Source organism: Oryctolagus cuniculus, chromosome 7 (genome assembly GCF_964237555.1).
Source record: "Oryctolagus cuniculus chromosome 7, mOryCun1.1, whole genome shotgun sequence".
Classification (NCBI taxonomy): domain Eukaryota; kingdom Metazoa; phylum Chordata; class Mammalia; order Lagomorpha; family Leporidae; genus Oryctolagus; species Oryctolagus cuniculus.
This window is the reverse complement of record NC_091438.1, coordinates 41,192,790-41,208,429: the sequence shown is the minus strand read 5'-3', so window position 1 is coordinate 41,208,429 and position 15,640 is coordinate 41,192,790. Positions and strand designations below refer to the sequence as shown.

Below are 15,640 nucleotides of genomic sequence, written 5' to 3'. Positions count from 1 at the left end.
CCTAAAACTGTACCTATAAAATTTGTATTCATTAAATAAAAGTTTTCTTACTAAAATAAAGTAAAAATAGCTTAAATGCAATAAAAAAAGAGGAGGTCTTTATTCGAACAATGCAAGGCCAATCTCTTCGGGTGGAGACACAGGACCAATACCACTGGGGAAGGGGATGAGAAGGCTGCTCCCTTATAAATGGGGAATGGGGAAGCTTCCATCATTAACAAAACAGACTCAGAATACAGAAGCTCGATGTCCTCAGCATCATCAGGATCTTCCTGCACACCTCCATCTCAACTTACATGGTCCTCCTATTTTCCAATCAATTTCTGTGATTTAATAGTAGATATTCTGCAAGGTGGTGGGTTTAACTTGTGTTACAATTTGGTCATTCACACCATAAGATTCTGCATTTTATTTTCACCAATCCCTGTGGCTACAGGAGATACGGGTCACTTTCAGGGCACATGTGAAAGTTTTCAAATGACTTATGTGGTCTAGTAACAGTAAGAGTAATCAGCCAACCTTGTTATATTCATTGGTTTCTCAAAACTGTTCAAAAGAATCATATACACAGCCACCTGGATATTTGCTTATTATAAGTGGTTGATTAGGAGTATCAATGTGATATATTTTTTGTAGCCTATTACCAACTCATGCCATGTACTATTAGTTATATATTTACTATTTTTTAAATAAAGTCATTGATATCTTTAAATATACTCAAATTAGAGGGTCAATACCAGAAACGCTGGAACCAATTCAGAAAATTCATCCTTAAAATTCTGTCCATCTAGAACCTCTTTCAGTCCAAAACCCACATTTGTCAGAATTCTTCAGAGAAATAGAAAACTCTGTGTGTGTGTGCGTGTGTGTGTGTACATAATGTATTACAAGGAATTTGTCCACACAATTGTGAAGGTTGTGGATTCCTATGATCAGCTGTCTTTAAGACAGAGATTCAGGAAAGCTACTAATGTAATTCCAATCTAAGTCTAATGATCAACAACTCAAATTATTTTGGTAGCAGCATAATGTGGTTCTGGAAATTAACAATCAGCTGCAAATTTCTGCAGTGGAGGAGTTTAACAGTTAATTATTGCAACTTTAGATCTCTTCCCCACATTCTATTCCCTTTCAAGTATTTACATTTGGCTTCTACTTCTATCCAACCATGGGGCTAGAATGAAAGTGTGGAGGAGGAAAATAGTAGGTGAGTGTAAACTTTTGTCTTTTTGCTTCTTAATTTCCTCCTTCAATGACAAATTCTTAATAGACTTGTTGTCTTATTAGTCTTAGGCTACTGTCACATCTCATTTTCAGTGTGATATTGACCCTGTCTCTTCCAAGAGCTTCTACTTTTATTTGACTTGTTCTCAGGAGTCTTACTAGGTGGAAGTTTTACAAAATAAATTTTAATGTATAATTAATTATAGAGAAACTACAGTTCCCTTTTTGAAATTTCAACATTGTTCTGCTCTACTAATTATAAAAGTGCTTTTAAATGACTCAAGTCACTTCACTGTGCCTCTAGTTTCCAGGTACCATGGATTGGAGGAATAGGATCATTAGGAAAGTTGGGAAGACCTGTGAGAACTGATCAGACAAATGTAAAGTATCAGAGTAGATCCTAAACATCTCTTAAGGTTTCTTCTCTTTTCTAATCTATTCTTGTTTGCCCATGCCAGCTGTTAAATATTCATTCAGCAATTTAAGCTACAATGGAACAGTTGGTTGAGAGGTAGAAACTCACTCCAGTGTCATGTTAGATTATCTCTCATATTTCTTTTTTGAGGAATGCAGAGCAAATATGATGTGCACACTCTGAAATTAATCAATGAACAAGTACTTGGCAGTGAATAGTGTCAGTTCCATCCACTTTCTTGGGAACTCAGTTTTTCAGGGGACCTTCTTATTCCATCCTTTCAGCAATGTTGGGAACCTTTTCTTTCTTCAGTGTCTTCACATAACCCTGTTATAACCTAGTGCTATAAGAAAGTACACTCTATGACAGGTAGTGACTTGAGGAATCACAGCTTTTCTTCCTGGCTGCCAGTCAAGTGTTGGGCTTTATCTCTCCTGCCTTCCTACTATTACACTGTACCCTTTCTCCCACTTATTGTCCTGATGAAACTGTTGGTGGATTGTTCTGACAGGATTAGGGACCAAAGACACATGTGATTCTGGGTTAGAAACACAAAACACACCCATTAGAAGGAAGGCAAAACTGATATGATTAAAAAGGCATAACATCAGAGTTGGATTACTTGACATATGTCAGTCAGAAGTGAAAGACCAGCAAAATTGACTTCAGTTTAATGGGTTGGAATAGGAAATAGACAGGGAGAGAGTTGCGCATCCAGGGGAGAGAGTACAGATATGGTTGTATTTTCTAGCAAGTTCTGCCTCCTAGTCCCACCTAAAGTGCCACCACAGAGAAGTGGACACATCTGCTTCTCTATCAGCAGAAAGAGCACATCACACAGAAAGGCAACTTTTGTGACTGATATCTAACTTATTAGACACTATAAATGTAGATGTAAGAATCAACTTAGCCTCAGAGCTTAAAGTTTTTGATTTTTACAATAAAGTCTTGATTGTCTCCTTGGTTATCACTCTGTCTTGCCTCAGCCTTATAGGCCCCAAAGTTTCAGTTGATAAAATGAAAATGACATTTCCTGGTTGGCATGAGAAACCTCCCCAGCCTCCTTCTGTGTGTTTTCTGAATTTTCATCTTTCCTTGGATAAAATAAAATGCATTTCTGAGATTCCTCACGTTAAATGCCAATCATGTTGGCATGCCGTGTAAGGATGGACAACAATGATATCTTGGAGTATTCAGAGGGTGGAACATCCATTATAAGTGTCATGAAAAAGTCCAGGATTACAGGACACTGCTCTGCTACTGAAAGGATGGTTCACTTTAAACAAGAAATCACGCAGCACTACGGTGGTATTTGATATGAGAAAAAAAGTTCAAAAAAACTGTTTCTCCCCCAAGACCCATGACATTGTCTACCCACATTTGCTTTCTCGTGTTGTTGTTGTTGTTGCTTTATTTCTTTGTTTACAGATAAAGAGCTTGCCTTAGCAATGACATGCACCTTTGGTCTCATTGACAGACCTGAGGACTCCAGGTTGCTGGAGGGGAAGCAGGAAAGGGCAGAACCAACTCCAAGTGGTGCGTGAAGAGCAACAGGCAACTGAAAGCTCATCTTCTCCACATCCCAAGGCAACTGTGTCAAGAGAGTGGTGGCTAAGGCCTGAGACCCAGTGGCAAACTAGGGTAACCAGGGCCCAGGAGAACAAGCAGGCGTCATGCAGGGGCCAGTTGGTGGCCAAGGCCAAGCAGCAAGGAGGCCAGGATACTAGTCTGTAAAAAGAGAAGGAAAACGCAGTGAAGGAGTTGATGGGCCAGAAAGAGGAATATCCTGTTCAAGCTCTAATCATCTAAGGAAGACAATTGGAATCAAGTGTGGAAAAGAAAGCTAAACTACACAGATATCCCACACCATATAAGCAATTTCCCAGGGACTTACTTAACCAACTCCCATGTGAGTTCCAAATAGTATTCATGTACATTAACATGTTACATCCTCACACAATCACAAAAATCTTTATGGTAAATGGGACAAGTGTCTCTATTTTACAGATAAAACACTGGGTTCACAACAGTTAAGTGATTAAGTTCATACAATTTCAAAGTAACAGCAGCAGGAGTCAAATCTTCTGTCACTAAACCCATCAGTTTCTGCCTCCTACATTCCTTATTCAACTATCAGTTTCCACTTAGTTCCAGAGTTAGTTTAGCCAAGTAGCCGTGCACAGTCAACTCCCAACTTTTGATACAATTGGGTGGCAGACCTGTGGCTCTCTTGAGTCAGCCACCAAGGTGCTGCAAGTGCATTTCCTGGCCCAAGCTGGCACAGGGATTCTTCTCAGGGCTGATATCCTGACTTTCGTAGTAACACTCTTGTGGAAATTGGCAAAGAGCTCTCAACCATAGGCCCATCCCCAGATTAATTTAAAATCTGGGGAATGATGAAGTGATGACAAATGGAATGAGGTGAGACTCTGTTCCATAGGTTAAATTTGGTGCTTAAAGGTTGGGATCCTCTAATCCCCTGGTTCTCTACTAACCTTAGGTTAAGAATAAAGAATAGTCATTACCTTTCTGCTAGATTATTTGAAAGTGTTTTTTTTATGATTTTGGAAAGTTGCTTGTTTAAAAAAACTTCCTTCATGTTTGATATCAGGATATTGAAGAAATAATGCTTAAAATTCTTCTCGTTCTCACTTGTAATAACTGTATGCTTTATTGTTGTATTCCTGATGTCATCCTCCCTCCTACCTCTCCCCTCCCCTCTACTAATATCCTAGAATTTCCCTGTCATGTCCCTAGAAGTATGCATGGAGCAGGTAATGACTATAGCCCGTCCTATGGCAGCCTGTTCTTCAGAGTCCACCTCCCCTCTTTCCATTACCCTCATGAGCTCCATGTACAGGACTTACCTGAGCAGATCACAGCCACATCTTCCTCATGAGTGCAGTCATGATATCCCCAAAACCTATGCCGGCACTGCTCCAGAGACTGTTCCTTCCCTGAACAGCGGATATCATCCAGCCAAATGCGGCCAACTCCAGGGCCAAAGATTTTCCGTTCTTTCAAGGATGGAGAGAGAGGCTTCCCACAGCCCAGTTGCTTGCATACTACCTGGTCCTCCTCTTCTCCCCATCCATCATCACACACAGAGCCCCATACCCCCTTGTGTAGCACCTCCAGCCTCCCAGAGCAGTGGCTGTCACTTCCTACGAGCTTCAAGTCAAAGGCATCTGCAGGGTTAAAAAGGAAGGTAAGGGTTGTAGACAAGAACAAAAAGAGAAAAAAAATGAGATCATCTGCATCCTCATCCAAACTAAGAAGCTCTCTTAGAGAAAGTTCAAACTCCGTGGTTCAAACTCTGTGAACCAGGTCCATTTTTCTATCATGGACTTAGCACTGACTCATCTCTTTTATAAATTTAATATTTATGAGTGACTGTCTACTGGTTAAAAAAAATTGAAGAGCTCAACAGGCACATGGAATAATATGCTATATTATACAGAATGTAATTATAATATCAGTTAATATTAATGTAGTTCTTATTATTTAAAGCATTCTCACACACAAAAGCATATCTCAAATCAATTTAAAAACAAGAGAATTAATGAACAGTACACTTAAATCGCTTGCAACAGTTCTGTGACAGATGAGTAGTTCCCTGTAACATTGTTGGAGTGGAAATTCCACCTAAGTAAATTTAAGAATGAGTGTAGGCTCTGGATATATAGACATTACCTTCACATTCCACCCACGTATCCTCAGCATGGGTACAGTTGTTATTCTCCCAAGGCCCAGAATGGCATTCCTGAAGGGTTACTTCTTGTCCTGAGCAAGATATCTGGCTCTGCCAGATTGGTCCTTGGCCCTGGGTAGATTCGCTGCAAGATCTTTGTGTCAGTATGGCTTTCCCACATCCCAGCTGCCGGCACACCACCTTTGCAGCCTTGAGGTTCCAGCCTTTTTTGCACACAGTGCTCCATTGCCCCTGGTGCTGTATCTCCACTCGTCCCTTGCAGCGCCCAGGGCCATCAACCAGCCTTATACTTTCTGGGACTGGAGAGGAGGGGCTGTCTGGATCTGGGAAGAAAGAAGGAGTAAATGTCTTCTCCACACAAGAACATGATCTTCTCAGAAGATGGGGCCCTGTGCACACATCTGTCAGTTCTTGGTGTTAAGGACAGCATAGATTCACATGCTTAAAACTGCCTAATAGAAACTGTGAACCAGGTCCATTTTTCTATCATGGACTTAGCACTGACTCATCCCTTTTATAAATTTAATATTTATCAGTGATGTCTACTGGTTAAAAAAAATTGAAGAGCTCAACAGGCACATGGAATAATATGCTATATTATACAGAATGAAATTATAGTATCAGTTAATATTAATGTAGTTATTATTTAAAGCATTCTCACACACAAAAGCATATATCAAATCAATTTAAACACAAGGGAATTAATGAACAGTACACTTAAATCACTTGCAACAGTTCTGTGACAGATGAGTAGTAGAATGAAGAGATGGAGGTCATCATGTTAAATTAAATAAGACAGATATAAAAAGACTAATGTTACATGCTCTCTCTCACATGCCAGAGTGGAAAATAATGTCAATTTGGTCTTGGGTTAATGATTATTATGAGGTGGGAAAGGCAGGAGGTAGTGGGAAGTTAGATACCAAAATAGTTAGATAGAAGTAGTAAGTTCTAGTGGGTTGACTATAGCTCACAATAATGTATCATACACTGTGTGAAGAACTGGGAGGTGCTCTCATAGGCTCCAAACATAAAGAAACATAAACAGGGACATGCTAATTAGGGTAATAATCTGATTTATCATTTTACACTATATATACACTATATACATCTGTTGAAATATTGCACTAAATCCCATAAAAGGTACAAATATTACATACTAATAAAAAATTGTAAAATAAATAATATCTAAACCAATGAATTAGAAGTAAATGAAAAATCAAACCTCAAAAAAAAGAGTGTGTGAATGAATGAAGTGAATGTTGGTTTTTCAAATTATTTTCACATTCTACTTCTCATTTTGTCCTCACAAGAAACAGTCAGTGGTAGTGTATGGATTAAAAAAATATTTTTGCAAGTCAGAGAGAGAGGGAGAGAATTCCCATTCACTGGTTTACTCCCTGAATACCCATGATGTCTGGGAGTGGGCCGAACCAAGCTTGGGGTCTGGGAACTCAATCCAGGTCTTCCAAATGGGTTGAGAATCCAGTTAATTGAGTCACCATGGTTCCTCTTAGCTTCCACTTTTCCCCTTTAGCAGGAAGCTGAAGGCTGGAGCAGAAGCAGGAGCTGGGTATAAGAGCTCAAATATTCTGCTGTGGGATTTGGGCATCTTAGCTGTTATATTAACCTCTGGGCTAATACCTATGCCCCAATTTTAAGAATTGTAACAGCACACAGGATATGCAAAAAACTTTTTGGTTTATCATTGGTATTATCAATCAAGTATCTCTACCAAAACTAGTGTTCCCAACTCTCAATCTAAGAAATAGAAATAAGACTTCAGCTTTGGGGCAAAAAGTGATTGCTTCTTGGTTAGCAAATTCTGTGTGAGAAGACAAAGAAGAAGGAGATCTCAGAAAAGTCATAGTCTAATGGAGGAGAAAACATACATGGAGGGAGAGATTACTAATATATGGAAGGCAAATATCAGAAGGGAAGGAGGGGCTGGAATACAGATTTGTCTGTCAATTTATCATCTAATGAGGTTACTTTGGTTTCCTATGGGTATCTCCTGACTACCTCTCTAGACGGTAGACTCTTTGAAGACAGAAACCATGAAAAACATCACTTTGGGAGCTCATTTCTTCTCTCTTAACTCTACCACCAGCTTCAGAACAAGATACATTAATCAACAAATGTTTAGTGGCTCCTGGATCTTTGCATGTTTGTGTATGTGTTAAATAAGAGACACAGTTCTCATATAGATTGAAACTAAGAGAAAATATTAGCTCCTTTAAATAGGATTCATAATTCCAGGTGTGGATATTATTTATCTCCAGTGCTCAAAATTGAGAGAATGGGAGATGTGAGGGATGGAGGGGCCAGTGAACTGGCCGTGGTGAGGCATAAAGACCAACAAGATAGACCATGTGGGTATGGGCAGCTAATATATGGTCCTTGAGCCCTGACATACTCACTCTCACATGATGCCCCGGCATCCTCCTTGTGTGAGCAGTCAAAAACATCTTCTTCATATTCACACTGAGACAGCGTCTTTTCCATTCCTTTGCAATTGACCAATTGGATGAGGACCCTTTGCTCATTTCCTGCTGATGGCTTAAATACAGATCCACTGGGAGTTCCCTTGGCTGCTCCACAGCCCAGCTCCCAGCACAGCACGTTCACATCATTCATGTCCCAGCCGTCGTCACACACAGTGCCCCAGTGGCCCATCCGCTCTACCTCTACCCTCCCTTCGCAGCGATGGGGGCCTCCCACCAGCCGCACCCTGGGTGAAGACTCTGCAAAGAGATAGAATATTAGCTGGACACATGAGAAGAGCCCAGGGCGCGCTCAGGCATGTAATCAGTCAATTTGGGACTATTCTACCACTCACAGAGGATGTGGAGAGGTGGGCACTTAAAAAGGAGAGGTCAGAAGGGAAGGGGAGGGAGAAGAACATCAAGACAGCATTTCTAGTTCTGATTCTCCTAAACTCAAAATTGTATACCACCAAGAACCCCTCTTCAAGACACATAACCATGAATTCTGGTGTTTTTTAAAAGATTTATTTATTTATTTGAAAGTGGAGTTACACAGAGAGAAAAGGAGAGGGAGAGGGAGAGGGAGAGGGAGAGGGAGAGGGAGAGGGAGAGGGAGAGGGAGAGGGAGAGGGAGAGGGAGAGATCTTCCATTCGCTGGTTCACTCCCTAGATGATCACAACAGCTGGAGCTGCGCTGATCAGAAGCCAGAAGCCAGGAGCCTCCTCCCACACGGGTGCAGGGCCCAAAGACTTGGGCCATCCTCTACTGCTTTCCCAGGCCATAGCAGAGAACTGGATCAGAAGTGGAGCTGCCAGGACTCTAACCAGCGCTCAAATGGGATGCTGACACTGCAGACAGTGGCTTTACACTCTATGCCACAGTGCCGGCTCCTCCTGGTGTTTTCAATTTGAAGATTAAGTGAAAAGGGCTGGTTGAGGATCCAGCAGCATGTTCGGACTCTCTGGTATTTAGATTCAGAAAGACCGATGTCCATCCCATTAGTTCACAGATGAAGAAGGAGACCCACATGGAAACAATGTTTCTGGGGTCACATTATCCCATAGTGGAAGTGCCACTCCAGAACATAAGTAAGAAGATATCTATTATTTTCTTTTATCTTTTCCTTAATGATTCCATTTTTCTCCATGGTAGCCAGATTGAGGCAGAGTTTATAATTGGGCTGAGCATTATTCCATTATCAGTGACCCACTTCCACCCATCCTTGCTGCTTTCATGATACGATACCCTGTACAAGCACCCAGCTTAGAAGACATACAGAAAGCACTGGGTAAGAGAAGAATCAGAACTTCAAAGTCTCAGAATCCCAACAGTTTTGCAGAGGATTCTAGGGGATAAGCATAAAAGAGAGGCACCACAGAGACTCTGTGTACATTCTGAGGACTCAAGAACTTGGATTTATTTTCTGACTAGAACTCTGGGGAAGGAAAATACAATGAGAGTTTACCTTCCTTCCACCGAGACATAGAGGTAGAGGAGAGATGGCTGTAAAGGAAAATCAGGAAGAGCACACTAGGCAACAAACATTTGTTGAGAACATACTACGTTTCACATACTCTATTTTCATGAACTAGAGAATGATGACAAGCAGGACATGACTTGTGTTCTCAAGGAGCTTCTATTTAGAGAACTTGAGGCAATCCTACCAAGTCTATTGCAGACACAGAGCAATACAGAAAAGGGTGAATTGGTCATGCCATGGGATTGTTAGTTGAGAGAGATCTGGTATACCAGGAAAGGAAATATTTGAACTGGTAGTCTATGGTCTTTTGGGATATGAACAGCTTAAGAAGAGACTAGTATGGGCCACATGGATGTCCCAGATAGCTTTATGGATGAAATATGACTCTTGAGGACAACATTTCCCACTGCCTGTTTAGCATCAACTCTGTCTCAATTCCCCAGAACTTGGGATCAGTGAAGAACTGAGTGAGAAAACATTAATCTGGCTGATTTTAATCAAAAAGGGCAGATTATGTTTGGTTTGCTGATTTGCTTTTCTCTCTTCATTTTTTAAGGGAAACAATATAAAGAATGGGAGCTAGAGATAGGGATTAAAATTTAATCATAAACACTAAGAAAAGTTTCCATTTTTGCAAGGTTGCACTCATGTTGATATATCTAAGTATAAATATAACTTAAAAGGAGTTGCCTAGGCATAGGTTTTGGGACACTGGATGCAAGGTTAGAGTTTGGATTAGCATCATTGTGTACTCCAGGAATACTAAGCTATCAGGGTCATGAACAGGATATTTTATTTCATTTTGGATTATAGAATTCTCACTTTTGATGAATTTTCATTTTCTGTGAGGAAGACTTGAAAAGTTCCTGGGAAAGATGAAATAAGCGAGAGAGAGAGAGAGAGAGAGAGAGAGAAAGTAAGTACAAAATAAATTTAGTTTGAAGTTATAGAAGGGCTGAGGAAAGATTTGAAAGGCAGAGAGTAGAGCCTCTCCTCAGGATGGCTGTGTCCTTGGCAGGACTTTAGCTGCCTTTATCCATGGGCTTGAGGGGAAGACCCAGGGGAAAGAAGGGTGGAAGAGCAACATCCTCCAGTGGGGAGGTTATAAGGAGATCTAGAAGCAGTACTCTTTAAAGAACCAGATTACAGGAAGCTGGGAAGGGTGAGGAGAGGGGGAAGGGGCAGGTTGGATAAAGAGCACTAAAACACAGTAAGGTGAATGTAATAGGTTCTGGTGTTTTGCAGCACAATAGAGGTGACTATGACTTACAATGATGTGTCAAATCCCATGTAAAGCACTAGAGAGAGGAACTAGTAAACTCTAAACATAAACAAAGATAGGGAATAGAAAGAGTAATTGCCAGGTATGGCCATTTTAAGATATGAATATGTGTTGAAAAGCTGCATTATACCCATTAAATATTTGCAAGTATTATGTGTTAATGTGAAATTTAAAAATAAATTATTTATTAAAAATCAGATTCCTTAGGATATAGGAACCTCCATACCAATAGCAGAATTTTTAGATGCCCCCTCTCCATGCAGCCTACAGCATTAAGTGATAATGCAACCTGGAGAGATACTGTAAAAGAAACCACTAACTCCTTGAGTTTGGACCACCATGGTGTCATCTCTCCTAGACTCTCCTAAGGTATACACATGATGCACTGCCCAAAGACAGCCCAAGAAGCCGGCGCCACGGCTCACTAGGCTAATCCTCCGCCTTGCGGCGCCAGCACATCAGGTTCTAGTCCTGGTCAGGGTGCCGGATTCTGTCCCGGTTGCCCCTCTTCCAGGCCAGCTCTCTGCTGTGGCCAGGGAGTGCAGTGGAGGATGGCCCAAGTGCTTGGGCCCTGCACCCCATGGGAGACCAGGAGAAGTACCTAGCTCCTGGCTTCGGATCAGCGCGGTGTGCCGGCCACAGCGGCCATTGGAGGGTGAACCAACGGCAAAGGAAGACCTTTCTCTCTGTCTGTCTCTCACTGTCCACTCTGCCTGTCAAAAAAATTAAAAATTAAAAAAAATTTAAAAAAAAGAAGTAAAGACAGCCCAAGAGATAGCCAGGAGAGACTGAAATTCCACTGGCACTCTACAGGGACAAATATATTTCTAATTCTAACAAAGCTGCCATTAAGGCTGGCAAGGGAACTTGAATATTTTAGAGTCCAAAAGGCAAGTTTATGTGCCAGATGAACTACTACAATGGAGTGAAGTGCATTCTGGGCTTGAAATGAAGCTTTCTGCTATTTAGAAGCTGGTTGTATTTTTTGGGTAACATTAGTTCAAGTGGGAACAGGTCCCCTATCCTCTGGCAGGATAAACCATCCTAAGCCTCCCTGAGTTCTGGACAAGGAAATCTGCCCACACAAGACTGTGGGGTGGGTTTGAGTGAAAACTAAAAAGGAAGTTTGTCTCCCTCTCAGGAATCCCAAAACATCTTACCTGAGAGGCCAGGTCCGGTGAAAATAGCTGGAGAAAGAAGAAAGTGAGTGAGGTCATGGATTCAATGTCCAAGATTTTGTTCAAAGAAAGGAAATCTCTGGATATCCCTAGTGAAATTTTGTACATAGATACAGAGCCTCCAAGTTCAGTCCTGTTGGGACCATATTCTCTTGGGATGACTGTCCTTAAATACAGTGATAGTGACTAAGAACCAGAGGCCAATTCTGCCATAGTTAACTGGTGCAGCCTGCTCGCTTTCTATGTGATAGTGACTCAACCCCAGGCATAAATTTGGTTCTTTAAGCTAGACAATTAGATTGGTTATTACTAATAGGTTGGTGATGCAGCCTTTTGGATAAGAGAATGCTGGGGGTCACTGGGAGGATGCACTGGTAGGGGGAGATAAAAAAGGCATGGGGGAGACAAGATTCACCTGTGTTCACTGGCAATTCATTTAGACATGTTTTGTACAGGACCAGATAGTAAATATTTTAGGTTTTGTGGGATGTATGTTACCTTTGGCAACTGCTCAATTCTGCTATTGTGGCATGAGAACAGTCATATACTTATAGGCAAATGAGTAAGGCTATGTTCCAATTAACCTTTATATATAGACTCTGAAATTTACATTTCACATAATTTTAATGTGCTATAAAATATTATTTTTCTTTTGATCTTTCTCACCATTTAAAAGTGTAAAAGCAATTGTCATGTATCAGGCTATATAGTCTGCTGACGCCTGGTTTAGATCAATAGTCAGAAAGCTGCTCTGAACTGACTTCTAAACCTCCAGATTTAAGCACCAGCACATCTTCAGAATATGGGATTTTCCTCCTATAAGGTCTATGTGTGATTGGATTGCTCTATTAGGCTACCTCCTGGTTCTTTAGAGAGTCCTGAACCCCATGATCAGTGGCAGTTCCTGAGCTCTAGGCATGTTCAACTGGAAGATCTGCCTACCACCTTCATCTGACAGACCTTTCTGAAGAAGCGTATGTCCTTGGACCTCCAGTTTAGAACTTTAGATATAGATCTAAGTATTCCAGTGTTTTATGCCAGAGTATTTTCCAAATCACTTGTAATATTTCTATGCCCTTTCATCTTCATAATATAGTCACTTTAGACTCCGTGATACCTTGTTTTCAACTGTCTAAAACTCAAAGTTACATCACACATACATGAATTATTGAATAACCAACCACATGCATATTAAAGAACACAATATATGTATGCATGTGAAAAGCAGGTGAAAGTTCCAAGCCTCAGATGCAGGTGCAAGGTGATGCAGGCAGTAAATGATTTGGGAGCTTTGCTGTAGGTTGGATAATTACAGGTGACACAGACCAGGAAGGCTTCATGAGACATGGTCCTTCAGATGAGCCTGGGAGACTCAATGATACAATCATGAAGGTAAGGTGTTATATGGGATCTAGAGATGTTCAAGATATGGGCAACACCTTTCAGAGAACACAGAAGTGCCCAATACTGAGAGATATATGTGGGCTTTCATAATCAAGACATATGTCATATGTCAAGACAATGTCATAATCAAGACATTAAACACAGATGTACTAGGTTATGGGGGGAATTTAGACAACACAGTTAGTTAGATGTCTGATATTAGTTATCTTGTAGAAACTCTAGCAAACCTCTGATGGCTATAATCTCTTCATAGACGAGAGACCAAGATTTCAGAGGATTATGGTGACCTAAATCAGACAACTTTCAAATACCAAAGAACCAGACTGAAATCCAGGTCTTTTTGATTTCAAAATCTCCAAAATAATTAGGTTATTCTCAAGTTTAATCTAGGCAAAAGGAAAAAAGCACACAATAGCTGGGAAAAATTATGGAAGCATTAGTTGGACAGATCTTTAGAGGAAAATGTATAACCATGAAAACTGATTGCCTTGTAGCTCTACTTCCTTTCCTTGCTCTGCCTGCCACTGTTTTGGATCCATAAATTTGTGTTATTTTTAATGGTACATTTAGTAAAATTTGTGTGAAGAGGGAAATGAAATTATCATAAGTCTGACAGTACAAATATATGGAAATAGGAAAAAAACTAGGAATCAAAGTGGATTAAATTGAGTATGGATTAAGTGGCTTTTTAGAGTTTAGAAAAGTTTGCAGATGTAGGAGGGAGTAAGAAGCCCATTCTTGAAAAATACCCAAATCTGTGTTGGGTGGGCAGGGAGAAGTTTCTGCCTAACTAAGTTCCAGAAAACTCTGAAGCCCAAACTAGCAGAAGCAAAGATACTCACCAAGGATCAAGAACAGCAGGGCCATAGCCCGGCAGATGAAGACGATGAACAGCAACGTAAGGCTGGAAAGAGGTCCTCAAGAAGAAATATTCAGTTTCGGCTACTGGCTAGTATATGAGAAAGAAGAAAGGCACTCCTGTGCTCAGAGGAAGCATTATCAGATGATCTAAAATGGACCTAGGGATAGAACTAATAGAGCTAGACTTGCTGAATTCAGCATGTTCCAGAGGAAGCAGAGTGGCCAGAACTGGAAGGAAAAAGCTGGAAAAGAAAACCCAAAATAACCACAACAGGCTGTCATGACTTGATTCTGCTATAAACCTGGCTCCATCTATTCTTTGTCCTCTTCACTGTCTAAACAGGGAAATAGATTCTACAAGGAAAACCAGGTGTGAAAATGTGGCCACCTCTCATTAGATTAAGCAATGCTTCAAGTACAGTTTGTGAGCAAGACCAATTTTGATTCCCTTACTCCAGAAGGAAATGCCTAGAGAATATGGAAGCCAGATGCCATAGAAAAAATGCAGAGATGCACATCCCATAAGCCATAATCCAGACTCAATTTGTCAACTTCTATGTGTAGGGCTAGCCTATGTTTAAACCAGCATTCTTAGTGTTCAGCAGAGTATAACACCAGATATTCTCCTCTAGGTCTTTCTGGAATATGCCCATCTTTGGAAGCTGAGTGGAAACAAGTCCCTCTGGTGATGGCATCATGATTGCTGAAGTCAGGTGGTCCTTAAGTCTAAGGTATGATGGACAGAGATTGGGCAGCAAGACCTTCCATATTTCCAGGCCCTTCTGATTTTTTTTGTTAGTAAGAGTAGCTATGCTTCAAGATCAATTCAATCCTATGTTAACCAAGTACTAAACTTCATATGCTAACATCATCCTTGCTTTTTCAAGCACAGTAACATTTTTTACTGTGTAGTAAGACATCTTAGCTTCTTAGTAATATTCAGTCTCAGCCCAAAGCTTGATTCATGGTAGTCATTCATTTTTAGACCTGTATTTATTCATTTACTTATTATTATATTTAATAAAAAGTGTTTAGTAGCCTTGGGTGTTAAGAACTGTAATGAGTGGATGGAGTATATGGTTTAACCCTCCAAAATATGGTCCTTTAATTGCAGTAACATGAGAACTACTTCAAGGGAGAAAAGTATAAGCAACTATGAGGATACAATGGAAGAAATGGCTACTTCTATTTAGCCTAGTCAGAAAAGACTTCACAGAGATGATGGCATTAGAGAAGAGGTTAAAGGATGAGCAGAGTGCAGAATCATAATGGGAAAAGGTTATGCTGTACATAGACAGAAACAGCATTACCCATTACAGGAACTACATGTAGTTTGGAATGACTACATCACTGCCTGTATGGTGTACAGGGTCAAGGAATTATTATTCACTGGATCTGGAAAGTCTATTATGAATTGATGTATAATTTTTAGTGATTGCATATTTCCCTATAAAGATTCTGAAGTGATGCAATAACACAGATTTCAGAAAAAAATTCAAAATAAGAGCTATACCATTGATAAAACTAGATTAGATTGCTGTAAAATCCAAGATCTGATGTTTTTACCCCTATCCATCAGCACAACTGAATTTACACT

General features: G+C 40.4%; 1 protein-coding gene across 1 annotated transcript; it reads right to left on the bottom strand.

Moving 5' to 3' along the window:
- Positions 1-3,018: 3,018 nt before the first annotated feature.
- Positions 3,019-14,192, bottom strand: CD5L (CD5 molecule like). The gene is made up of 6 exons (XM_051858496.2): positions 14,025-14,192; positions 11,761-11,787; positions 7,772-8,095; positions 5,333-5,674; positions 4,507-4,827; positions 3,019-3,367 (listed from the first exon to the last, which is right to left on the bottom strand). The coding sequence occupies exons 1-6, from the start codon at positions 14,047-14,049 to the stop codon at positions 3,363-3,365; spliced, it is 1,044 nt and encodes a 347-aa protein (XP_051714456.1). The 5' UTR covers positions 14,050-14,192; the 3' UTR covers positions 3,019-3,362.
- Between the last annotated feature and the right edge of the window lie 1,448 nt (positions 14,193-15,640).

Coding starts and splice junctions, on each gene's coding strand:
- CD5L (XM_051858496.2), bottom strand. CDS start 14,049: ATGGCCCTGCTGTTCTTGATCCTTG. Junction 11,788..14,024: donor CCTGCTGTTCTTGATCCTTG/GTGAGTATCTTT, acceptor TTCTTTCTCCAG/CTATTTTCACCGGACCTGGC. Junction 5,675..7,771: donor TGCCGGGGCATCATGTGAGA/GTGAGTATGTCA, acceptor CTTTCTTCCCAG/ATCCAGACAGCCCCTCCTCT.